Source organism: Siniperca chuatsi, linkage group LG22 (assembly GCF_020085105.1).
Source record: "Siniperca chuatsi isolate FFG_IHB_CAS linkage group LG22, ASM2008510v1, whole genome shotgun sequence".
In the NCBI taxonomy this organism is placed as follows: Eukaryota; Metazoa; Chordata; class Actinopteri; order Centrarchiformes; family Sinipercidae; genus Siniperca; species Siniperca chuatsi.
The window spans coordinates 24511400-24538011 of NC_058063.1; the positions used below are offsets into that span (position 1 = coordinate 24511400).

General features: G+C 46.8%; 1 protein-coding gene and 1 pseudogene across 1 annotated transcript in view; one reads left to right on the forward strand and one right to left on the reverse strand.

Annotated features, from left to right (window-relative positions):
• LOC122870088 (phosphatidylinositol 4,5-bisphosphate 3-kinase catalytic subunit alpha isoform-like) overlaps positions 1 to 20736 on the forward strand; it is a 37479-nt gene extending 16743 nt beyond the window's left edge. Inside the window, 18 exon segments of the mRNA XM_044183835.1 lie at positions 2602 to 2687; positions 3126 to 3231; positions 3323 to 3475; positions 3586 to 3717; positions 6592 to 6716; positions 7386 to 7467; positions 7564 to 7728; positions 9675 to 9778; positions 9934 to 10033; positions 10249 to 10320; positions 10466 to 10572; positions 13652 to 13773; positions 15538 to 15616; positions 15723 to 15893; positions 19516 to 19633; positions 19723 to 19874; positions 19961 to 20109; positions 20527 to 20736. Coding sequence (XP_044039770.1) covers positions 2602 to 2687; positions 3126 to 3231; positions 3323 to 3475; positions 3586 to 3717; positions 6592 to 6716; positions 7386 to 7467; positions 7564 to 7728; positions 9675 to 9778; positions 9934 to 10033; positions 10249 to 10320; positions 10466 to 10572; positions 13652 to 13773; positions 15538 to 15616; positions 15723 to 15893; positions 19516 to 19633; positions 19723 to 19874; positions 19961 to 20109; positions 20527 to 20651 — 2148 coding nt within the window. The 3' untranslated portion in view covers positions 20652 to 20736.
• LOC122870279 overlaps positions 1 to 26612 on the reverse strand; it is a 234146-nt pseudogene that overhangs the window by 173098 nt on the left and 34436 nt on the right.

Here is a 26612-nt window from a genome sequence, read left to right on the forward strand (position 1 = left end):
TGGGGACGGTTGTGAGACAACAGAAACAGACATGTTACAGCTCCCCACCCTACAGAGGAGCGAGACACCCAGACGAGGATGTCGTTTGTCTTTGTATTTTTTTTAGTTCATTTATTTATTGGATTATTTAACAGGGACAGTCCACATTAATAAACATTGTTTTAAATGTGCAGAGTTAACCCGAAGCTGTTCTTCATCTGGACAGATGTGACAGAGTCTCTAACAGTTGCGTCTGATTTCTCAGGTCGCTCATACTGTGAGCACAGGAATACAGGAACAGCCACTGCATTCATCTCAGCCACAAAGAGGGAAGGGTCATGATGACCTCCTTAAAGAGGAGGTCCGTCAGCTCAGTCACATACTCTGAAACACAGGACAGAGCACATAACGTAGCAAATAGTTTGAGTCATTCATATGGTCTCAACTGATGACAGACTGCAATAGAAATGTTGTGATACCAACAGACAATTGAGATGAACTAACCAGCAGTACATTTGGTCTTCACCATGGACACAACATGTTCCCCTCTCTTGGTCTTGGGAAATTTTATTTGGAACTGCAGTTCTCCTGCTGCAGTCCTCGCTTGGGTACGGCTAGAATTTTCACTGAAATGCAATGCGGCCAGGTAAAGCCTGAAATGAGAAGGTTTGGTATGGGATTACTCCAAAATAGTTAGGCTTGGGCCACACTGCCTACCGCTGTCTACCGGTGTGTGGCGGCTGTCTCGCTGAGCTGCTGCGGCTCGCACACCTGTGGTGTCCGCACAGACAGCGGTTCCACGACGCACACAAGCTGCTCAGGTAGACAGCGTGGATATCAACAATTTTGTGCTGAGATCCATCATGGAATATAAGCCATACTTTCTGCAGTGGCCTGGACTGTCGGCTCTCATATCACCACCAAGAGATACAGTTTCCGTCTGTTTCAGTCCTCAAGCAGGTCGGTCTGGTGTGATCGCCATTTATGCAGCACTGAAGGCAGAATGCAATTATGCACATGATTTCAATGTGTCATTCTGGTGAAGGTTCTCACATTTATTGCATTGAGCACCTGTAATGTAAAATCAGAAAGTACCTCTCTGTAACAGTGTTCAGAGCATGTACTATATCCCACTGTAGCACTGTGGGATGCACTGGCCCTAGGAACGATTTTAGATTACGTCTTTGTTTTTACAAACCTTGTTAGTCTGGACGAAAGAGGAGCCTGTGTAGTAGACAGCAGCTGATAGGTGCAGATAAGTGGTTGACTCTTCCACTCTGTGGTGTCTGAGCAACTCTGGAGGGTCACAGAAATTAATGTTCCTTTTACAAACGTGGCTACCTTGCAGACTCTTGAGCAGGTGGGGCAGATTGTAAAAAGCTCAAGCAGGCACTCCTCATACACCAAATACTTCACCATGTCCTGCAGCGTCTTGGTTGTTGCTCTGTTGACAAAGAAAATCACAGGCAACAAAAAAGACTTGTTACAAAGTGTATTATTCCGAATTTCTCACCTTCATAGTGAAGTAACAACATGAATGTGGTGTTGCCCACAGCAACACTCCTCGTGGCTATCGTAGCTTGAGAACCTGGAAAATATATATGCAAATAAAGATAGTAATAAGAGTTCTTTAGGTATAGTGTTTATAAGTGTAAGAGAGCTGGAGCTATGTAAATAGAACAGATTTGTTGAAAAAATGTCTGTTCTTCAACCATTAAAGTTTCAAGGTTTCATCCAGGATGCATGACATCTGAAAGTCTAAATGTAACGATAACCTTACTGTCTGTGTTCAATGACTAATGAAAGGGTTTAGGTTCTTACCACAGCAGTACCATCTATGAGTGTGACAGGAGAGTTGTTGAAACTATATTGTGCATACCTAGAATCTGTCTGTTACCATCACAGACATTCACAAAGACAAACTAAGAACCTCTCAACATACCTGTATTCTTTCTGTTGCCTAGTGATCTTGTAGACAGTTGTGTGGCCACAGTCCTTTTCCCCACAAAGCGGTCCGTCTGACATCCAACTTCTCTGGTGACTTTCTGCATGTTGTCACTGGCACTCGGTCTCTCTTGTTGGAAGCGACTGCTTTGTGAACAGTTGTAATTACTTGTCTAATGAGTCAAACATACTGATACACATAAACAAAAGACAACCTGGTAAAACTGGATACCAGTTTTCCAATTACTAATAACCCACCTCCCTTTTCCACTGTGGGGGATAATAACAGCTGAGGAATAGCTTTAGTTTTAAAATGACTAAAACATGTATGCTGCATCCATGTTTATTTACCTGGTGACATCCGGGTCACAGGTCAGACTGGCCACTAGTGGCTGGGATGCTGCGTTCAATGCTCTCGGGATTTTGCAATGCAGAAGAGCATGCTGCCTAATGAAAGTTCAGTTAAAAATCACACAAATGAATGAATTCATCTTTGGAGTCCCAACAGGTGTGATCACCTGTGCTGCTGTCGGTAAGAACTGATTGTACTGTGTCCTCCTGTTTTGTTGAACTTGGTGCACAGACCTGACATCTGTGTCTGACAGAGTCATGGTGTGTTAACATGAGTGTGTAAAGGTTCAAATATGTTTGTAAACCTGTGTGTGTGCGTGCGTGTAGATCTATGTGAGGACGGGTATCTATCATGGTGGAGAGCCACTCTGTGACAACGTCAACACTCAGAGAGTCCCCTGCTCCAACCCCAGGTAACATACACACTTAATATACACACATAATATACACAGTGAGTATACACAGTGAGTATACACAGTGAATACACACACTGAGGATACACAGTGAATACACACACTGAGTATACACAGTGAATACACACACTGAGTATACACAGTGAATATACACACTGAGTATACACACTGAGTATACACAGTGAATACACACACTGAGTATACACACTGAGTATACACACCTTGGCCGTGAGCATCCAATCACGCTGAAATGTTGCTGCCGTAGTGATTGAGGTAAAGAAAAGTCTGTCACTTTATCGTCTGTCTCTCTGTCTCACTCCTTGTCTCTCTAATTCCTGTCTCTGTGACTATTTCTTTTTTACCACCTGTCTCTCTGTCTTACCTGTCTGTCTCTCTCTCCTCGCTACCTGTCTGTCTGTGCTGTCTGTCTGTGTCCAGGTGGAACGAGTGGCTGACCTATGACATCTACCTGGCTGACCTCCCTCGCTCAGCCAGACTCTGCCTGTCTATCTGCTCTGTGAAGGGAAGGAAAGGAGCCAAGGAGGTAGGAAAGGAAGGAGACGAGGACACATAAACACATGAAGGAATCAATGAAAGAATGAACCTGTCTGTCTGTCCACCTGTCTGTCTGTCAGGAGCACTGTCCGCTGGCCTGGGGGAACGTTAACCTGTTTGACTACACGGACATTCTGGTTTCGGGTAAAGTGGCTCTCAGTCTTTGGCCAGTCCCTCACGGCCTCGAGGACCTCCTGAATCCCATCGGAGTCGCTGGTTCAAATCCCAACAAGGTACACAACGCCTCTATCTGCCTGTCTGTCTCTCAACCTGTCTATCACAATGAAGACATCTGATTGATTCAGTTGATTAAATGACTGATTGATCGTCTCGACCTCTGTAGGAGACTCCCTGTGTGGAGCTGGAGTTCTCCTGGTTTAATCAGACTGTCGTGTTTCCTGATGAGCAACAGATAGAAGAGCACGCTAACTGGACCATCAGCAGGGAGCTGGGCTACAACTACTGCCATGGACTGGTAAAATATATATATATATATATATATATATATATATATATATATATATATGTACAGTGGTGTGAAAGTGTTTGCCCCCTTCCTGATTTCTTATTGTTTGGCATGTTTGTCACACCTAAATGTTTCAGATTATCAAACAAATTTAAATATTAGTCAAAGATAACACAAGTAAACACAAAATGCAGTTTTTAAATGAAGGTTGTTATTATTAAGGGAAAACAAAATCCAAGCCTACATGGCCCTGTGTGAAAAAGTGATTGCCCCCCCGTTAAAACATAACTGTGGTTTATCACGCCTGAGTTAAATTTCTCTAGCCACACCCAGGCCTGATTACTGCCACACCTGTTCTCAATCAAGAAGTCACTTGCCTGACAGAGTGAAGTAGACCAAAAGATCTTCAAAAGCTAGTCATCATGCCGAGATCCAAAGAAATTCAGAAACAAATGAAAAAGAAAGTAATTGAGCTCTGTCAGTCTGGAAAAGGTTATAAAGCCATTTCTACAGCTTTGGGACTCCAGCGAACCGCAATGAGAGCCATTATCCACAAATGGCGAAAACATGGAACAGTGGCGAACCTTCCCAGGAGGGGCCTGCCGACCAAAATTACCCCAAGAGCGCAGCGACGACTCATCCAAGAGGTCACAAAAGACCCCACAACAACATCCAAAGAACTGCAGACCTCACTTGCCTCAGTTAAGGTCAGTGTTCCTGACTCCACCATAAGAAAGAGACTGGGCAACAATGGCCTGCATGGCAGAGCTCCAAGACGAAAACCACTGCTGAGCAAAAAGAACATTAAGGCTCGTCTCATTTTTTCCAGAAAACATCTTGATGATCCCCAAGACTTTTGGGAAAATTCTCTGTGGACTGACGAGACAAAAGTTGAACTTTATGGAAGGTGTGTGTCCCATTACATCTGGCGTAAAAGTAACACCGCATTTCAGAAAAAGTAAAACACCAACAGTAAAATACGGTGGTGGTAGTGTGATGGTATAGGGCTCTTTTGCTGCTTCAGGACCTGAAAGACTTGCTGTGATAAATGGAACCATGAATTCTGCTGTCTACCAAAAACCCCTGAAGGAGAACGTCCGGCCATCTGTTCGTGACCTCAAGCTGAAGCAAACTTGGGTTCTGCAGCAGGACAATGATCCAAAGCACACCAGCAAGTCCACCTCTGAATGGCTGAAGAAGAACAAAATGAAGACTTTGGAGTGGCCTAGTCAAAGTCCTGACCTGAATCCTATTGAGATGCTGTGGCGTGACCTTAAATAGGCAGTTCATGCTCGAAAACCCTCCAATGTAGCTGAATTACAACAATTCTGCAAAGATGAGTGGGCCAAAACTCCTCCACAGCGGTGTAAAAGACTCACTGCAAGTTATCGCAAACGCTTGGTTGCAGTTGTTGCTGTTAAGGGTGGAGCAACCAGTTATTAGGTTTAGGGGCAATCACTTTTTCACACAGGGCCATGTAGGTTTGGATTTTGTTTTCCCTTAATAATAACAACCTTCATTTCAAAACTGCATTTTGTGTTTACTTGTGTTATCTTTGACTAATATTTGTTTGATGATCTGAAACATTTAAGTGTGACAAACATGCAAAAAAAAAAAAGAAATCAGGAAGGGGGCAAACACTTTTTCACACCACTGTATATACATACATATACATACATATATATACATACAACTCCTGTCATGGACTGGTAACATGTACACTACCGCTCAAAGGTTTGGAGTCGCCTACCACAAGCTTGATTCAGTGCAGTCAGACGGTTGAGAGGAATAATCTATTTCCGAATGGTCTTTCATGCCTTTATGTTGTAGAAAATCTTCTTTACAAACAGATGTTATTTTGTATGAAGGGTTTGCAAAAAAGTAATGTTTTATACATGGAGAACAAAAGGTTGTACAACGGTTCAACCAGACTGACGACTGAAAGGGCAGAAAGAGACAAAGATCCTCTGAGCAGTTAAAGTCACTGGTGAAAGAAACGGGAAGCTGAGCATTAAAATCTGTGCTGATTTAAACAGGAACAGGTTCCTGTTTCAGTGTCAAAGCCCAATAACAGGCTGGAGTTAACAGGCGTGCTGCTTTAGCAAAGCTATTCTATAAACTTCACAGTAGAAACAGCAGCTGAGTCCAGGTCAGCACTGCTGGAGCTGCATCACAGAACAGCAGCCGAACATACAGAGGACGGACAATCACAGTTTAAACCTGTTCGGTCTGACCATTGAGGAGACTGCAGAGGGCCCAGAGACAAACGGCTCCCAAAATATTTGGAGTTGTGGTTCAATAATGATCCAGGTCACTTTCGCTTTTCTGGACTGGAAAATTATTAAAAATCGAAGAGTATTTGGGGGGAAAATGGTTCCAACATCATTCCCCCGTCACGCAACACTGTGGGGACGTCGACTAAACAGAAATTTTAATCATTTAATTATTCTAAAACTCTGTCAAATGTAAATAATACATTGGGTGTATAACTTTACTGTTTTAAACTGTGTTAAAATGATGCTAAATATTTAAAAAGCCATTATTAAAGGAAAGAAGAAAAACATCAGTATAACAGGTGACTCTAACCTTTGAGTGGTAGTGTATACAACTACTGCCATGGACTGGTAATATAGTACATGAACTTTATAGATATACTTACTATTAACAATACATACATTCCTGTCTCCCTGTCTTTCTCTACTTTGTTTCTCTTCCACCTGTGTCTGTGTCCCTTTCTCCCATCCGCCTCTCTCTTGTCTGTCTCTCTCTCTCCCACCTGTCTCCCTGTCTCTCTCCCACCTGTCTCTCTCTCTCTCCCACCTGTCTCCCTGTCTCTCTCTCCCACCTGTCTCTCTCTCTCTCCCACCTGTCTCTCTGTCTCAGAGCAGTCGTCTGGCCTGTGACAGCAGTGTTTCAGCAGGTGATGCAGAGCAGCTTCGTTCTCTCTGCTCCAGAGATCCTCTCTACGAGCTCTCAGAGCAGGAGAAGGACTTCCTCTGGAGACACAGGTGAGGGGCGGGGCTTAACGTGGAGACATCGAAAAGGGTGGGGGTTAACATGGAGACACAGGTGAGGGGCGAGGCTTCATGTGGAGACACAGATGGAGCGGGGTTAATGTGGAGACATGTGAGGGGCGGGACTAAACGTGGAGATTTAGGTTAGGGGTGGGGCTTAACTTGTAGAGTTTACACAAAGAGATGGAATTTAAAGTGTGAAGGATTTAGTGGCATCTAGCGGTGAAATTGCAGGTTGCAACCATGTGAATCCCGCTCGCCTCACCCTCCCCTTTCAAGCATGTAGGACAAACTACGGTGGACGCGAAACTCGAGAAAAATGTTAAAGGCCCTATCTAGAGCCGGTGTCTGGTTTGTCGGTTTGCCGCTCCCTCTGTAGATATAAAGGGCTTATTCTAACACAACGATTCTTATTTTCAGGTGATTAAACACTAATGAAAACATACTTATAAATATTATATTCCATTTCTGCAAATAGAGGCCCTAAATATTACACACTGCTCCTTTAACACAAATAAGTGATTCTACCTGTCTACACATGTCTCTGTCTTCTTTCATCCTAACCTGTCTACCTGTCTGTTTTATTGTCTGTCTCTTTGTCTTTTTCCTGTCTCTCCATCGACCTGTGTCTACCTGTCTGTCTACCTGTCTCTCTCTCTGCAGACATTACTGTGTAAACATCCCAGAGTCTCTTCCTAAGCTGCTTTTGTCCGTCAAATGGAACTCCAGAGACGAAGTGTCCCAGGTACAAACACACTCGCAGTCAGGATGGTTTCTTCATGTATTTCAATTCAACTCATCAGCCACCTGCCTGTCTCCTCCTCTTCCTCGCCCCCCTCAGATGTACTGTTTGTTGAAGGAGTGGCCTCTGATGGAGCCTGAGTCGGCTCTGGAGTTGTTGGACTGTAACTTTCCTGATCCGATGGTCAGAGAGTTCGCTCTGCGCTGCCTGGTGCAAGGCCTGACAGACGACAAGCTGTCGCAGTACCTGCTGCAGCTCGTACAGGTGCGTTTACACCCTCACCTCCTACTCCACCTGGTTCACCTCCTGGTACAGGTAAGTATCACCTCCTGGTGCAGGTACATTTCACCTCCCAATTCACCTCTTGGTACAGGTTTGATTCACGAATATGCCATGAAATTCAACCATAAAAGAAGCGAGCTCTTTAAACAAAGACGAGGAGTGACATGTGGCTGCAGTTTGACATTGATGAACAGTGTTGGAACAATCTGTGGGTCCAGGTGATCCTCTCCATGACACTGATACTAAACTCCTGCTGTATGCTGATGATCTGGTTCTGTTGTCCAACACAGAAGAGGGTTTACAGCAGACCCTAAACGTCTTTGAACAGTACTGACAGAAGGAACAGTAAAGATTCTGGGGGAATAACCAAAATATAACTTTTAGAAACACCTGATTGGAACAAAATACCTTAAATAAACATGTAGGGGTTGAGATAAATTATCCATTGAGAACTTTGTGTAGTTATAACATTAACATACATGGAGCTTGTGACCTAACTGTATTAGTACAATCAGATTGGATGTATATATTATGAATACAACATATTAACATCGGGTACACAAGATCTATAATGATTTTCTCAAGTGTTCACTATTGATAATTCTGTTCTTATATAACCAGTTTTTATTATTATTATTATTTAAAGAGGCCATATTATGCTCATTTTCAGGTTCATACTTTTATTAGGGTGCAGCACCTCTTTTCTCCGTCTGTCTGAAACGCTCTGTTTTAGCTCCTGTCTCTTTAAGGCCCCCCTCCGAGAAGCCCAGTCTGCTCTGATTGGTCAGCGCCCACAGGCCTAAGCAGGCCAAGGCTGCACTTCTACCTGAATATCACTACAATAACTGCTTCTAAACCAAAAACGTCACCATGACACATGTTAAAGCGGGAATCTGATCCGAAATAGGGGAGAAATTAACAACATCAGCATCAAGTTTAAAGTTTTCCGAGACGTTTTCTCAGCTAAATGCTGCTAATGTTATTTATATCTCTCTGTCACATAATGTTAATAATTATGTTAGTATTTATACCTAAACTCTCTAAACATACACTCTGTTTTACGTTTGTCTTTACAGGTACATTTGTGAGAAGTGAACTACAGAGCCCAGTGAAGTAGAAAGTTTTTGTTGTGAGGAGAAACAGAGGTAACGTGTTAGCATGTGCATGTAGCACAGTATGTGGCCAATGTAAACACTTACAATAATCACTGGGATGTGGGGTGGAAAGTACGATGCGAAACAACAGATGATGTGAAACAATTAGCAAGAAGAAAGGTCTGGCTGTACCCATTATCATTCTGATCTAGGGGGAAAAAGCGTTCTGGCTTGTTTGTATTTCTTTAAACCAATCACAATCATCTTGGGCGGCGCTAAGCTCAGGATGCAGCGATGGTGCCCCTGCAAAACGGTAACAGGCAGATAATGGAAGGGGAGGAGAATCCCAACTGAAATATACCCACAGCCGACTTATGTGAGTCAGACTAGCGAGGAAACAACACCTGTAGACAGCGAGGTAGATTCTCTAGGTTTCAGCGGCCGGTACAGTCACCTAGCTGGAGGTGGTGCTGTGTTACACAGTGACGTAGATAAGTAACGGAAGAAAAGGCTGGACTACAAACATGGCGTTTCAGGAGCAGTGTTTTCTGCAGGAGAGAATAACTCCCTTTGGCGTGGACTTTGGGCTTTGTAACTGCAGACGTTTTACACGGATCAAAAAGCAATATAATGCACTAAAGGAAAGGGGAAAACCCCAAAAGCACAATATGGCCTTTTTAATTTACACAAAATGTCACCAATGTCTTTACAAAGAGTTCGGTCTAGACCTGCTCTATAGGAAAAGTGCAATGAGATAACTTCTGTTATGAATAAGCGCTATATAAATGTGAAAAAAGCAAATTGAAACTGAGAATCTAAATTGTGTGTTTGCAGGTGTTAAAGTATGAGATGTACCTGGACAATCCTCTGGCTCGTTTCCTGATTAAGAAAGCTCTGACCAATCAGAGGATAGGACACTTCTTCTTCTGGCATCTCAAGTGAGAAGCACGAGCTGTGGAATAAAGCTTATCTTTATCTCCTCCATGTTGAGCTCAGTCGTTACTGGATCACTAACAAATAAAGTTTACTAGTTCTAGATAACTTTAATGTAACTTTAATGTTGAGTTCAAACTAACAGAAACGCTGTTCTCAGGTCTGAGATGCACAATAAGACGGTGTCCCGCCGGTTCGGTCTGCTGCTGGAGGCTTTCTGCAGAGCCTGTGGCATGTACCTGAAACACCTGAACAGACAGGTGAGCACTGAAACACCTGAACACATGAACAGACAGGTGAGCACAGGGTCAGTCTGTCTCTGTGCTCTGAGTGTATTTTCTGTCTGAAGTCACTTTAAACATTTCAGACTGAATGACTGTTCATGAATGTGAAGCTGCTGCCATCTAGTGGCTTAATGTGATACTGCAGCCAATAACAGATATGTGTGTGTGTGTGTGTGTGTGTGTGTGTGCAGGTGGAGGCCATGGATAAACTGGTGAATCTGACCGACACACTGAAACAAGAGAAGAAGGACGAAACACAGAAAGTAGGAAAACTCACAAAAAAGAAATTCTTCTCTCTGTTGAATTAAGTGCTTGAGTAAAGATGTCTCTGCGCACTGTGATTGGTTCGTAGTGATGAGTTCCTGTGCTGTGATAGGTTGATAGTGATGTGTTGCTATTGGTTGTCAGACTCAGATGAAGTTCCTGGTTGAACACATGTCTCGTCCAGATTACATGGAGGCTCTTCAGGGATTCGTCTCTCCTCTGAACCCTGTTCACCAGCTGGGAAACCTCAGGTAACACTTCAACTAACTGAACCCTGTTCACCAGCTGGGAAACCTCAGGTAACACTTCAACTAACTAACTAACTGACTAACTGAACCCTGTTCACCAGCTGGGAAACCTCAGGTAACACTTCAACTAACTGAGTAACTGAACCCTGTTCACTGTTTGATAAACCTTGAAGTGAAGTGTCAGTTGAAACTATAAAACAATTCAATTCAAAAAGTGCCATGTATTTTGTGCTGCTGAAACTGTGTAAAGTGAAGTAAAGTAAAAGGAAGTGAAGTCTGTGGAGGATATTTTGGTCATAATTCAAATTAGACAATCAAGTCCAAATAGAAAATTAAGAGATCAAATTTAAAAGATTGTTATTTTAATTCACTAGAATAATCAGGTCATAATTAAACTTAAATTAAACTAAAAGAAAATTGAAAAAGCAAATTTTAAATGTAAAATTATTATTTTGAAAATGTAAAGTGAAAATAAAAAAGTACAATTTAAAATGCAAAAGCTTAAATGGAAATGTTTAAATTGTAAAGATGAAATAAGAAAATGGAAACATCAAATATGAAACTTTAAATGGGAAATGGAAAATCTTAAATTGAAATACTTAAATTAGCTTTAATTAAGCTTAAATAGAAAAAAAATAACATTTGCATTTTAAGTTTCATCTTTTCCATTTGGCTTTTCAAGCTGTATGTAAATGAGGAGGTGTGGCCCAAAGGCTGGGGGAGGGTGTGAAACGGCTCCTTGTGGACAGCAGGGGGCGCTCTGCCTGCTGAGGAGCACTCTGCAGTGAAAACAGAGCAGAGTGAGTAGGGTCAGAGCGTGGGGGGGCGTGGGGGTCGGGCGTGGGGTCGGAGCTGGGGGTGGAGGTCGGAGCGGAGCTGGGGTCGGAGCCTGGGGGGGGCCTGGGGGTCGGGCCTGGGGTCGGAGCCTGGGGTCGGGGCCTGGGGTCGGAGCGTGAGGGTCGGAGCGTGAGGGTCGGAGCCTGGGGGTCGGAGCCTGGGGGTCGGAGCCTGGGGGTCGGAGCCTGGGGGTCGGAGCGTGGGGGTCGGAGCCTGGGGTCGGAGCTTGGGGGTCGGAGGGAGAACTGTTATTTATTTCAACTTGATGAAGCCCCGTCGGTCTGACGGCGAGAGAGCAGCCGACAGCGCAGCAGCTAAGAGGCTAACATTAGCGACTAGCTATATTAGCTGTTGCTCACAACAAACAAACCATAAACAGGGAGCTTCAAGTCTCGTAGGGAACAATAAGCTCTGAGAAACAAATCGTCTTCCTGCTGTATTGTCACGTGCGTCTGCCAGGAGACGCTGGCTAACAGTGAAGACCAGCTGACTGAGCTAACGTAACTTAACCGGTTTACAGACATCTGTATTACCTGTGCAGTAAAGAGTGACAGATTTAACTCCAAGATTTATAGACTACTGCAGGTTGTTCTTCAGTTGTCCCTAATGTGTGAAGGAGTTTTCTACTTCATCGAACTGACCGTTAACATGTTCATGTTTGATGCTAGCATCACCGGCCGTGGTTTCTTGGCTGCCGTCGGCTGATCTTCTGCTAGTCCTGCGGCATTGGGTCCCTACCATAATCTGTCTTCTGTGGAAAGATTAAACAGCCACAGGTAACAGTTTATACTCACCTGAAGTAAGACGAGACAGTTTAACCGTTTCCATGTGACATGTTTCAGTATCTTAATACAAGATTTAGAAAAGCTGCACATTTTGTCGTCAGAGCGTCATCGTAACATCCAGGTATTGAATTCGACCCGAGTACACAGCAACATGAAACGTGGTCATGAGTCACATCCCGTTTATTGGTCACTTTATACACAAGTATAGAGGCGAGTGACTTGGCTGCTGCTCCACAACAGTATCTGTATAACTTGCAGCATTAAAGCAGCGTATGAGGTTAACGAGCTCCACGCCGCTGCACTGACTCGTCTCCTGCCTGCAGACCGATGTTTCACCTGAGCATCGCAGTGAGGGACGACTCGGTGTCACAGCTGTGGATCAGCGGCCGCCGCAGTGTTTCCAGATGTGCTCACTGGTCACAAGCTGGACGTTCGATACCCAGCTGATTCTGTACCCGCTGGTCAACGCACACCACTTGACACTTTATTAAAGTCTTGTATTTTATTTTAGCTTTAGTTTTTCATATTTCGTATGATCTTTAATGACCTTACTGTATTTTGCTTGTTATATCTTGCTGCTCCCTGTTTCCCCGAGGGGATCAATAACGTGCAAACTCATCTCAACCAAGATGAACAGACTTCACATGACTGTACAGTAACAGTTACACCTCTGTGCCGTTTGTACACAAAAACATAACAACATAGCGGAGATACAACTTCTGTTTAACAACCAGCTGGCTCTGCTGTTGCCATGGCTACCCACAGTCAACATCAAACAGGCTGAAACAAAATGTCCGGACTTCCTCCCGTCCTTTGCCAGCAGCCAGTGTGGACTGCAGAGCACGGTGCGGTTCTTCTTCTTCCTGTTTGGAGTCACTGCTCTGCCGAAGTCACTGCGCTCCTCAGCAGGCAGAGCGCCCCCTGCTGTCCACAAGGAGACGTTTCACACCTTCCCCCCAGCCGCTGGGCCGCGCCTCCTCATTTACATACAGCTTTAAAGCCAAACCATTTACCTTTTTGGGATCTGTTGGCTCTCTGTAAATAATATTATAAAGAGTTCGGTCTGGACCTGCTCTGTAGGAAAAGTGCAGTGAGATAACTTCTGTTATGAACTGACGCTATATAAATAAATCTGAATTGAATTACCTTTATTTAAGCTTTTCCATTTCCCAGTTAGAGTTTTATATTTGATGTTTCATCTTTACAGTTTAAGCTTTCAGTTTGAGTATTTCCATTTAAGCTTTTGTATTTTAAATTTCACTGTTTCATTTTTCTTTTTAAGTTTAATTATGGTCTGATTATTCCAGTCGTGTAATAAACTAGTAATCTTTTTAATTTGATCTCTTTTAGTTTTTTATTTGGACTTTTAATTTGAATTCTGATCAAAAATGTCCTCCACAGTAAAGACAGTGAAGTGAATTAAAGTAACGTCAGTGAAGTAAAGCGAAGTGTGTCTTCAGGCTGGAGGAGTGCAGGATCATGTCGTCGGCGAAGCGCCCCCTGTGGTTGAACTGGGAGAACCCTGACATCATGGCTGAGCTGCTCTTCACCAACAACGAGATCATCTTCAAGAACGGAGACGGTAGCTAGCTCAGTGCTAATGACAACACTGGTTTCAATGGAGAATGCTACAGTTGTATGCAAAAGTTTAGGAACCCCTGACAATTTCCATGATTTTCATTTATAAATATTTGGGTGTTTGGATCAGCAATTTCATTTTGATCTATCAAATAACTGAAGGACACAGTAATATTTCAGTAGTGAAATGAGATTTATTAGATTAACAGAAAATGTGCAATATGCATCAAAACGAAATTAGACAGGTGCATAAATTTGGGCACCCTTGTCATTTTGTTGATTTGAATACCTGTAACTACTTAGCACTGATTAATTGGAACACACAATTGGTTTGGTGAGCTCATTAAGCCTTGAACTTCATAGACAGGTGCATCCAATCATGAGAAAAGGTATTTAAGGTGGCCAACTGAAAGTTGTTGTTCTCTTTGACTCTCCTCTGAAGAGTGGCAACATGGGGGCCTCAAAACAACTCTCAAATGACCTGAAAAAAAAGATTGTTCTACATTATGGTTTAGGGGGAGGCTACAAAAAGTTATCGCAGAAATATAAGCTGTCAGTGTCCACTGTGAGGAACATAGTGAGGAAATGGAGGACCACAGGCACAGTTCTTGTTAAGGCCAGAAGTGGCAGGCCACATAAAATATTGAGAGGCAAAGGCGAAGGATGGTGAGAACGGTCAAAAACAGCCCACAGACCACCTCCAAAGACCTACAACATCAACTTGCTGCAGATGGTGTCACTGTGCATCGTTCAACAATTCAGCACACTTTGCACAAGGAGAAGCTGTATGGGAGAGTGATGCGAAAGAAGCCTTTTCTGCACACACGCCACAAGCGGAGTCGCTTGAGGTATGCAAACACACATTTGGACAAGCCAGCTTCATTTTGGAATAAGGTGCTGTGGACTGATGAAACAAAGATTGAGTTATTTGGTCATAACAAGGGGCGTTATGCATGGCGGCAAAAGAACACAACGTTCCAAGAAAAACACTTGCTACCCACAGTAAAATTTGGTGGAGGTCCCATCATGCTGTGGGGTTGTGTGGCCAGTGCCGGTACTGGGAATCTGGTTAAAGTTGAGGGTCGCATGGATTCCACTCAATATCAGCAGATTCTTGAGAATAATGTTGAGGAATCAGTCACAAAGTTGAAGTTACGCCGGGGCTGGATATTTCAACAAGACAACGACCCAAAACACTGCTCGAAATCTCCTCTGGCCTTTCTGCAGAGGAACAAGTACAATGTTCTGGAATGGCCATCCCAGTCCCCAGACCTGAATACCATTGGACATCTGTGGGGTGATTTGAAGCGGGCTGTCCATGCTCGGCAACCATCAAACCTAACTGAACTGGAGATGTTTTGTAAGGAGGAATGGTCCAAAATACATTCATCCAGAATCCAGACGCTCATTACAGGCTATAGGAAGCGTCTAGAGGCTGTTATTTCTACTAAAGGAGGCTCTACTAAATATTGATGGGATTTTTCTGTTGGGGTGCCCAAATTTATGCACCTGTCTAATTTCGTTTTGATGCATATTGCACATTTTCTGTTAATCCAATAAATCTCATTTCACTACTGAAATATTACTGTGTCCTTCAGTTATTTGATAGATCAAAATGAAATTGCTGATTCAAACACCCAAATATTTATAAATGAAAATCATGGAAATTGTCAGGGGTTCCTAAACTTTTGCATACAACTGTAACTGTGCTAAGAGAAGAACTCTGCTGAGGGATTGTGGGTAATGTAGTAACCTGTGTGTGTTGCAGACCTGCGTCAGGACATGCTGACTCTGCAGATCATTAAGATCATGGAGAACATCTGGCAGAACCAGGACCTGGACCTGCGGTGAGAACCTATGACATCATCAGTGACTGTAGCTGTGACATCATCACTCACCTGGCTAACTGTGTGTGTGTGTGTGTGTGTGTGTGTGTGTGTGTGTGTGTGTCAGCATGCTGCCGTATGGCTGCCTGTCCATCGGAGACTGTGTGGGTCTGATCGAGGTGGTGAAGAACAGTTTCACCATCATGCAGATTCAGTGTAAAGGAGGCCTGAAGGGGGCGCTGCAGTTCAACTCCAACACACTGCACCACTGGATCAAAGACAAGAACAGAGGAGAGGCGTCAGTACCTGTCTGTCTGAATACCTGTCTGTCTGAATACCTGTCTGTCTGTCTGACCGTATGTTTGTCAGTCGCATTAAACCATTAATAAAACATAAATTAACGTTTCTAATTCATTCGTTAGACTAACATTTCTTTAAAAGGCTCAAGGACCATTTTTATCACAACGTGTCATTTTGCTGATATGAATGCAGGTAACAGCCGTCAGTTGTGCCCCGCCCCCCCACTTCTGACAGAATACCTGTGGTCTTGCCTGCAGGCAAAGTTGTTGAATAACTTAAGTGAAATTTGCTGATTAAACACGTAAATTCTCTGGTTAAATTTCTATAAATTGAGTGACCACCTGTCTGTCTCTCTGCCTGTTTGCCTGTCTGTCTCTCTGTCTGACTGCCTGTCTGTCTCTCTATCTGACCGTCTGTCTGTCTGACTGTCTCTCTGTCTGACCGCCTGTCTGTCTCTCTGCCTGTCTGCCTGTCTGTCTCTCTGTCTGACTGCCTGTCTGTCTCTCTGCCTGCCTGTATGACTGCCTGTCTGTCTCTCTGTCTGACTGCCTGTCTGTCCCTCTGCCTGTCTGTCTGACCGCCTGTCTGTCTCTCTGCCTGCCTGTATGACTGCCTGTCTGTCTCTCTGTCTGACTGCCTGTCTGTCCCTCTGCCTGTCTGTCTGACCGCCTGTCTGTCTCTCTGCCTGCCTGTTTGACTGCCTGTCTGTCTCTCTGTCTGACTGCCTGGCTGTCTCTCTGCCTGTCTGTCTGACCGCCTGTCTGTCTCTCTGCCTGCCTGTTTGACTGCCTGTCTGTCTCTCTGTCTGACCGCCTGTCTGTCTCTCTGCCTGTCTGTCTGACTGCCTGTCTGTCTGACTGCCTGCCTGTCTGCCTGTCTGTCTGTCTGTCTGTCTGTCTGACTGACTGACTGCCTGTGTGTCTCTCTGCCTGTCTGTCTGTCTGACTGACTGACTGCCTGTGTGTCTCTCTGCCTGTCTGTATGACTGCCTGTGTGTCTCTCTGTCTGTCTGTCTGTCTGACTGACTGACTGCCTGTGTGTCTCTCTGCCTGTCTGTCTGACTGCCTGTCTGTCTCTCTGCCTGCCTGTCTGACTGCCTGTCTGTCTCTCTGTCTCTCTGTCTGTCTGACTGACTGACTGGCTGCCTGTCTGTCTCTCTGCCTGCCTGTTTGACTGCCTGTCTGTCTCGCTGTCTGACTGCCTCTCTGTCTCTCTGCCTGCCTGTCTGTCTGCCTCTCTGTCTTTCTCTCTGCCTGACTGTCTGTCTCTCTGTCTGACCGCCTGTCTGTCTCTCTGCCTCTCTGTCTGACTGCCTGTCTGTCTCTCTGCCTGTCTGCCTGTCTGTCTCTCTGCCTGTCTGTCTCTCTGTCTGACCGCCTGTCTGTCTCTCTGCCTGTCTGTCTGACTGACTGACTGACCGCCTGTCTGTCTCTCTGCCTGCCTGTTTGACCGCCTGTCTGTCTCTCTGCCTGTCTGTCTGACTGCCTGTCTGTCTCTCTGCCTGTCTGTCTGACCGCCTGTCTGTCACTCTATCTGACTGCCTGTCTGTCTCTCTGCCTGTCTGTCTGACCGCCTGTCTGTCTCTCTGCCTGCCTGTTTGACTGCCTGTCTGTCTCTCTGTCTGACCGCCTGTCTGTCTCTCTGCCTGCCTGTTTGACTGCCTGTCTGTCTCTCTATCTGACCGTCTGTCTGTCTGACTGTCTCTCTGTCTGACCGCCTGTCTGTCTCTCTGCCTGTCTGTCTCTCTGTCTGACTGCCTGTCTGTCTCTCTGCCTGCCTGTATGACTGCCTGTCTGTCTCTCTGTCTGACTGCCTGTCTGTCCCTCTGCCTGTCTGTCTGATCGCCTGTCTGTCTCTCTGCCTGCCTGTTTGACTGCCTGGCTGTCTCTCTGCCTGTCTGTCTGACCGCCTGTCTGTCTCTCTGCCTGCCTGTTTGACTGCCTGTCTGTCTCTCTGTCTGACCGCCTGTCTGTCTCTCTTCCTGTCTGTCTGACTGCCTGCCTGTCTGACTGCCTGTCTGCCTGTCTGTCTCTCTGTCTCTCTGTCTGACTGCCTGGCTGTCTCTCTGCCTGTCTGTCTGACCGCCTGTCTGTCTCTCTGCCTGCCTGTCTGCCTGTCTGTCTCTCTGTCTGTCTGTCTGACTGACTGACTGCCTGTGTGTCTCTCTGCCTGTCTGTATGACTGCCTGTGTGTCTCTCTGTCTGTCTGTCTGACTGCCTGTCTGTCTCTCTGCCTGCCTGTCTGACTGCCTGTCTGCCTGTCTGTCTCTCTGTCTCTCTGTCTGTCTGTCTCTCTGCCTGCCTGTCTGACTGCCTGTCTTTCTCTCTGTCTGCCTGCCTGTCTGTCTCTCTGCCTGCCTGCCTGTCTGTCTCTCTGTCTGACTGCCTGTCTGTCTCTCTGCCTCTCTGTCTGACTGCCTGTCTGTCTCTCTGCCTGTCTGCCTGTCTGTCTCTCTGCCTGTCTGCCTGTCTGACTGACTGACTGCCTGTGTGTCTCTCTGCCTGTCTGTATGACTGCCTGTGTGTCTCTCTGTCTGTCTGTCTGACTGCCTGTGTGTCTCTCTGCCTGTCTGTCTGACTGCCTGTCTGTCTCTCTGCCTGCCTGTCTGACTGCCTGTCTGCCTGTCTGTCTCTCTGTCTCTCTGTCTGTCTGTCTCTCTGCCTGCCTGTCTGACTGCCTGTCTTTCTCTCTGTCTGCCTGCCTGTCTGTCTCTCTGCCTGCCTGCCTGTCTGCCTCTCTGTCTGACTGCCTGTCTGTCTCTCTGCCTGTCTTTCTCTCTGCCTGTCTGCCTGTCTGTCTCTCTGTCTGACCGCCTGTCTGACTGACTGACTGCCTGTGTGTCTCTCTGCCTGTCTGTATGACTGCCTGTGTGTCTCTCTGTCTGTCTGTCTGACTGCCTGTGTGTCTCTCTGCCTGTCTGACTGAATGACTGACTGCCTGTCTGTCTCTCTGCCTGCCTGTCTCTCTGTCTGTCTGTTTGACTGCCTGTCTGTCTCTCTGCCTGCCTGTCTCTCTGTCTGTCTGTTTGACTGCCTGTCTGTCTCTCTGCCTGCCTGTCTGACTGCCTGTCTGTCTCTCTGCCTGTCTGCCTGTCTGTCTCTCTGCCTGTCTGCCTGTCTGTCTCTCTGTCTGACCGCCTTTCTGTCTCTCTGCCTGTCTGTCTGACTGACTGACTGACCGCCTGTCTGTCTCTCTGCCTGCCTGTTTGACCGCCTGTCTGTCTCTCTGCCTGTCTGTCTGACTGCCTGTCTGTCTCTCTGCCTGTCTGTCTGACCGCCTGTCTGTCACTCTATCTGACTGCCTGTCTGTCTCTCTGCCTGTCTGTCTGACCGCCTGTCTGTCTCTCTGCCTGCCTGTTTGACTGCCTGTCTGTCTCTCTGTCTGACTGCCTGTCTGTCTCTCTGCCTGCCTGTCTGACTGCCTGTCTGTCACTCTGCCTGCCTGTCTGACTGCCTGTCTGTCACTCTATCTGACCGCCTGTCTGTCTCTCTGCCTGTCTGTCTCTCTTTCTGACCGCCTGTGTGTCTCTCTGCCTGTCTGTCTGACTGCCTGTTTGTCTCTCTGTCTGACCGCCTGTCTGTCTCTCTGCCTGTCTGTCTGACTGCCTGTCTGTCTCTCAGGTATGACCGGGCCATCGACCTGTTCACCAGGTCGTGTGCAGGTTACTGCGTAGCGACGTTCATCCTGGGAATCGGAGACCGACACAACTCCAACATCATGGTGAAGGAGAACGGACAGGTGAGTCGGTCCTCCACAGATCCTGAAACTGTTCTGTCCAAACTCTCAGCTAACTCTTCTTCCTCCTCCTCCTCCTCCTCCTCCTCCAGCTGTTCCACATCGACTTTGGTCACTTCCTGGATCACAAGAAGAAGAAGTTTGGGTACAAGAGAGAGCGAGTTCCCTTCGTTCTGACTCAGGACTTCCTCATCGTCATCAGTAAAGGAGTCCAGGAGTCGACCAAGACCAAGGAGTTCGAGAGGTCTCACCTGCACCTCACCTGTCTAATGCCGGTCCTCGTGTCTCTCTCTGCCTGTCTCACTCTCTGTTGACCTGTCTGTGTGTCAGGTTCCAGGAGATGTGTTATAAAGCCTACCTGGCCATCCGTCAGCACGCCAGCCTCTTCATCAACCTGTTTTCCCTCCTGCTCGGCTGCGGCATGCCCGAACTGCAGAGCTTCGACGACATCGCCTACCTGAGGAAAACCCTGGCTCTGGGTAAGACAGACAGGTAGAGAGACAGACAGGAAGGTAGAGAGGGAGACAGACAGGTAGAGAGAGCGTCAGACAGGTAGAGAGAGCGTCAGGCAGGTAGAGAGGGAGAGGCAGGCAGGTAGAGAGAGAGAGGCAGGCAGGTAGAGAGAGAGAGGCAGGCAGGTAGAGAGAGAGACAGGTATTTTTTAAGAAAAAGACGAGACTTATTGATAATGAAAAGATAAAGCAACTTAATCAAAAGTAAGTTTGACAAGTGACATCATTTTACCTCATTATCATATTGAGTCTCACATTCTTCTGTACCTGTCTGTCTGTCTGCCTGTCTGACTCCACCTGTCTGTCCACCTGTCTGTCTGCCTGCCTGTCTGTCTGCCTGCCTGTCTGTCTGTCTGTCTGTCCGCCTGCCTGTCTGTCTCTCAGAGAAGAGCCAGCAGGAGGCGTTGGAGTATTTCACCAAACAGATGAACGACGCTCATCACGGAGGCTGGAGCACCAAGATGGACTGGATCTTCCACACCATCAGACACATGCCCAACGAACACTGATGTAGCACACACACACACACACACACACACACACACACACACACCATCAGACACATGCCCAACGAACACTGATGTAGCACACACACACACACACACACCATCAGACACATGCCCAATGAACACTGATGTAGCACACACACACACACACACACACACACACACACACCATCAGACACATGCCTAACGAACACTGATGTAGCACACACACACACACACACACACACACACACACACACCATCAGACACATGCCCAACGAACACTGATGTAGCACACACACACACACACACACACACACACACACACCATCAGACACATGCCCAACGAACACTGATGTAGCACACACACACACACACACACACACACACCATCAGACACATGCCCAACGAACACTGATGTAGCACACACACACACACACACACACACACACACCATCAGACACATGCCCAACGAACACTGATGTAGCACACACACACACACACACACACACACACACACACACACACACCATCAGACACATGCCCAACGAACACTGATGTAGCACACACACACACACACCATCAGACACATGCCCAACGAACACTGATGTAAACACACACACACTCTAACACACACACACACACACACACACACACCATCAGACACATGCCCAACGAACACTGATGTAGCACACACACACACACACACACACACACCATCAGACACATGCCCAACGAACACTGATGCAGCACACACACACACACACACACACACACACACCATCAGACACATGCCCAACGAACACTGATGTAGCACACACACACACACACACACACACACACACACCATCAGACACATGCCCAACGAACACTGATGTAGCACACACACACACACACACACACACCATCAGACACATGCCCAACGAACACTGATGTAGCACACACACACACACACACACACACACACCATCAGACACATGCCCAACGAACACTGATGTAGCACACACACACACACACACACACACCATCAGACACATGCCCAACGAACACTGATGTAGCACACACACACACACACACACACACACACACACACACACACACATGCCCAACGAACACTGATGTAGCACACACACACACACACACACACACACACACACACACCATCAGACACATGCCCAACGAACACTGATGTAGCACACACACACACACACACACACACACACACCATCAGACACATGCCCAACGAACACTGATGTAGCACACACACACACACACACACACACACACACACACCATCAGACACATGCCCTAACGAACACTGATGTAGCACACACACACACACACACACACACACACACACACCATCAGACACATGCCCAACGAACACTGATGTAGCACACACACACACACACACACACACACACACCATCAGACACATGCCCAACGAACACTGATGTAGCACACACACACACACACACACACACACACACCATCAGACACATGCCCAACGAACACTGATGTAGCACACACACACACACACACACACACACACACACACACACACCATCAGACACATGCCCAACGAACACTGATGTAGCACACACACACACACACACACACACACACACACCATCAGACACATGCCCAACGAACACTGATGTAGCACACACACACACACACACACACACACACACACCATCAGACACATGCCCAACGAACACTGATGTAGCACACACACACACACACACACACACACACACACACAATCAGACACATGCCCAACGAACACTGATGTAGCACACACACACACACACACACACACACACACACCATCAGACACATGCCCAACGAACACTGATGTAGCACACACACACACACACACACACACACACACACACCATCAGACACATGCCCAACGAACACTGATGTAGCACACACACACACACACACACACACACACACACACCATCAGACACACACACACACACACACACACACCATCAGACACATGCCCAACGAACACTGATGTAGCACACACACACACACACACACACACACACACACACCATCAGACACATGCCCAGCGAACACTGATGTAGCACACACACACACACACACACACACACACACACACACACACACAATCAGACACATGCCCAACGAACACTGATGTAGCACACACACACACACACACACACACACACACACACACACACCATCAGACACATGCCCAACGAACACTGATGTAGCACACACACACACACACACACACACACACCATCAGACACATGCCCAACGAACACTGATGTAGCACACACACACACACACACCATCAGACACACACACACACACACCATCAGACACATGCCCAACGAACACTGATGTAACACACACACACACACACACACACACACACACACACACCATCAGACACATGCCCAACGAACACTGATGTAGCACACACACACACACACACACACACACACACACACCATCAGACACATGCCCAACGAACACTGATGTAGCACACACACACACACACACACACACACACACACCATCAGACACATGCCCAACGAACACTGATGTAGCACACACACACACACACACACACACACACACACCATCAGACACATGCCCAACGAACACTGATGTAGCACACACACACACACACACACACACACACACCATCAGACACATGCCCAACGAACACTGATGTAGCACACACACACACACACACACACACCATCAGACACATGCCCAACGAACACTGATGTAGCACACACACACACACACACACACACACCATCAGACACATGCCCCACGAACACTGATGTAGCACACACACACACACACACACACACACACACCATCAGACACATGCCCAACGAACACTGATGTAGCACACACACACACACACACACACACACACACACACACACACACATGCCCAACGAACACTGATGTAGCACACACACACACACACACACACACACACACACACCATCAGACACATGCCCAACGAACACTGATGTAGCACACACACACACACACACACACACACACACACCATCAGACACATGCCCAACGAACACTGATGTAGCACACACACACACACACACACACACACACACACACCATCAGACACATGCCCAACGAACACTGATGTAGCACACACACACACACACACACACACACACACACACACCATCAGACACATGCCCAACGAACACTGATGTAGCACACACACACACACACACACACACACACACACACCATCAGACACATGCCCAACGAACACTGATGTAGCACACACACACACACACACACACACACACACCATCAGACACATGCCCAATGAACACTGATGTAGCACACACACACACACACACACACACACATGCCCAACGAACACTGATGTAGCACACACACACACACACACCATCAGACACATGCCCAACGAACACTGATGTAGCACACACACACACACACACACACACCATCAGACACATGCCCAACGAACACTGATGTAGCACACACACACACACACACACACACACACACACACACACACACACATGCCCAACGAACACTGATGTAGCACACACACACACACACACACACACCATCAGACACATGCCCAACGAACACTGATGTAGCACACACACACACACACACACACACACACACACCATCAGACACATGCCCAACGAACACTGATGTAGCACACACACACACACACACACACACACACACAATCAGACACACACACACACACATGCCCAACGAACACTGATGTAGCACACACACACACACACACACACACACACACACACACCATCAGACACACACACACACACACACATGCCCAACGAACACTGATGTAGCACACACACACACACACACACACACACCATCAGACACACACACACACACACATGCCCAACGAACACTGATGTAGCACACACACACACACACACACACACACACACACACACATGCCCAACGAACACTGATGTAGCACACACACACACACACACACACACACACACACACACACACATCACCATCAGACACACACACACACATGCCCAACAAACACTGATGTAGCACACACACACACACACACACACACACACACACACACACACACACATGCCCAACGAACACTGATGTAGCACACACACACACTCACACACACACACACACACACACACAAGCCCAACGAACACTGATGTAGCACACACACACACACACACACCATCAGACACACACACACACACACATGCCCAACAAACACTGATGTAGCACACACACACACACACACACACACACACACACACACATGCCCAATGAACACTGATGTAGCACACACACACACACACACACACACACACACATGCCCAACGAACACTGATGTAGCACACACACACACACACACACGCACACACACACCATCAGACACATGCCCAACGAACACTGATGTAGCACACACACACACACACACACACACACACACACACCATCAGACACATGCCCAACGAACACTGATGTAGCACACACACACACACACACACACACACCATCAGACACATGCCCAACGAACACTGATGTAGCACACACACACACACACACACACACACACACCATCAGACACATGCCCAACGAACACTGATGTAGCACACACACACACACACACACACACACACACCATCAGACACATGCCCAACGAACACTGATGTAGCACACACACACACACACACACACACACACACACACACACCATCAGACACATGCCCAACGAACACTGATGTAGCACACACACACACACACCATCAGACACACACACACACCATCAGACACATGCCCAACGAACACTGATGTAGCACACACACACACACACACACACACACACACACACACACCATCAGACACATGCCCAACGAACACTGATGTAGCACACACACACACACACACACCATCAGACACATGCCCAACGAACACTGATGTAGCACACACACACACACACACACACACACACACACACACCATCAGACACATGCCCAATGAACACTGATGTAGCACACACACACACACACACACACACACACACACACACCATCAGACACATGCCCAACGAACACTGATGTAGCACACACACACACACACACACACACACACACACACCATCAGACACATGCCCAACGAACACTGATGTAGCACACACACACACACACACACACACACACACACACACACCATCAGACACATGCCTAACGAACACTGATGTAGTACACACACACACACACACACACACACACACACCATCAGACACATGCCCAACGAACACTGATGTAGCACACACACACACACACACACACACACACACCATCAGACACATGCCCAACGAACACTGATGTAGCACACACACACACACACACACACACACACACACACACACACCATCAGACACAAGCCCAACGAACACTGATGTAACACACACACACACACACACACACACACACACACACACACACCATCAGACACATGCCCAACGAACACTGATGTAGCACACACACACACACACACACACACACACACCATCAGACACATGCCCAACGAACACTGATGTAGCACACACACACACACACACACACACACACACACCATCAGACACATGCCCAACGAACACTGATGTAGCACACACACACACACACACACACACACACACACCATCAGACACATGCCCAACGAACACTGATGTAGCACACACACACACACACACACACACACACACACCATCAGACACATGCCCAACGAACACTGATGTAGCACACACACACACACACACACACCATCAGACACATGCCCAACGAACACTGATGTAGCACACACACACACACACACACACACACACACCATCAGACACATGCCCAACGAACTCTGATGTAGCACACACACACACACACACACACACACACCATC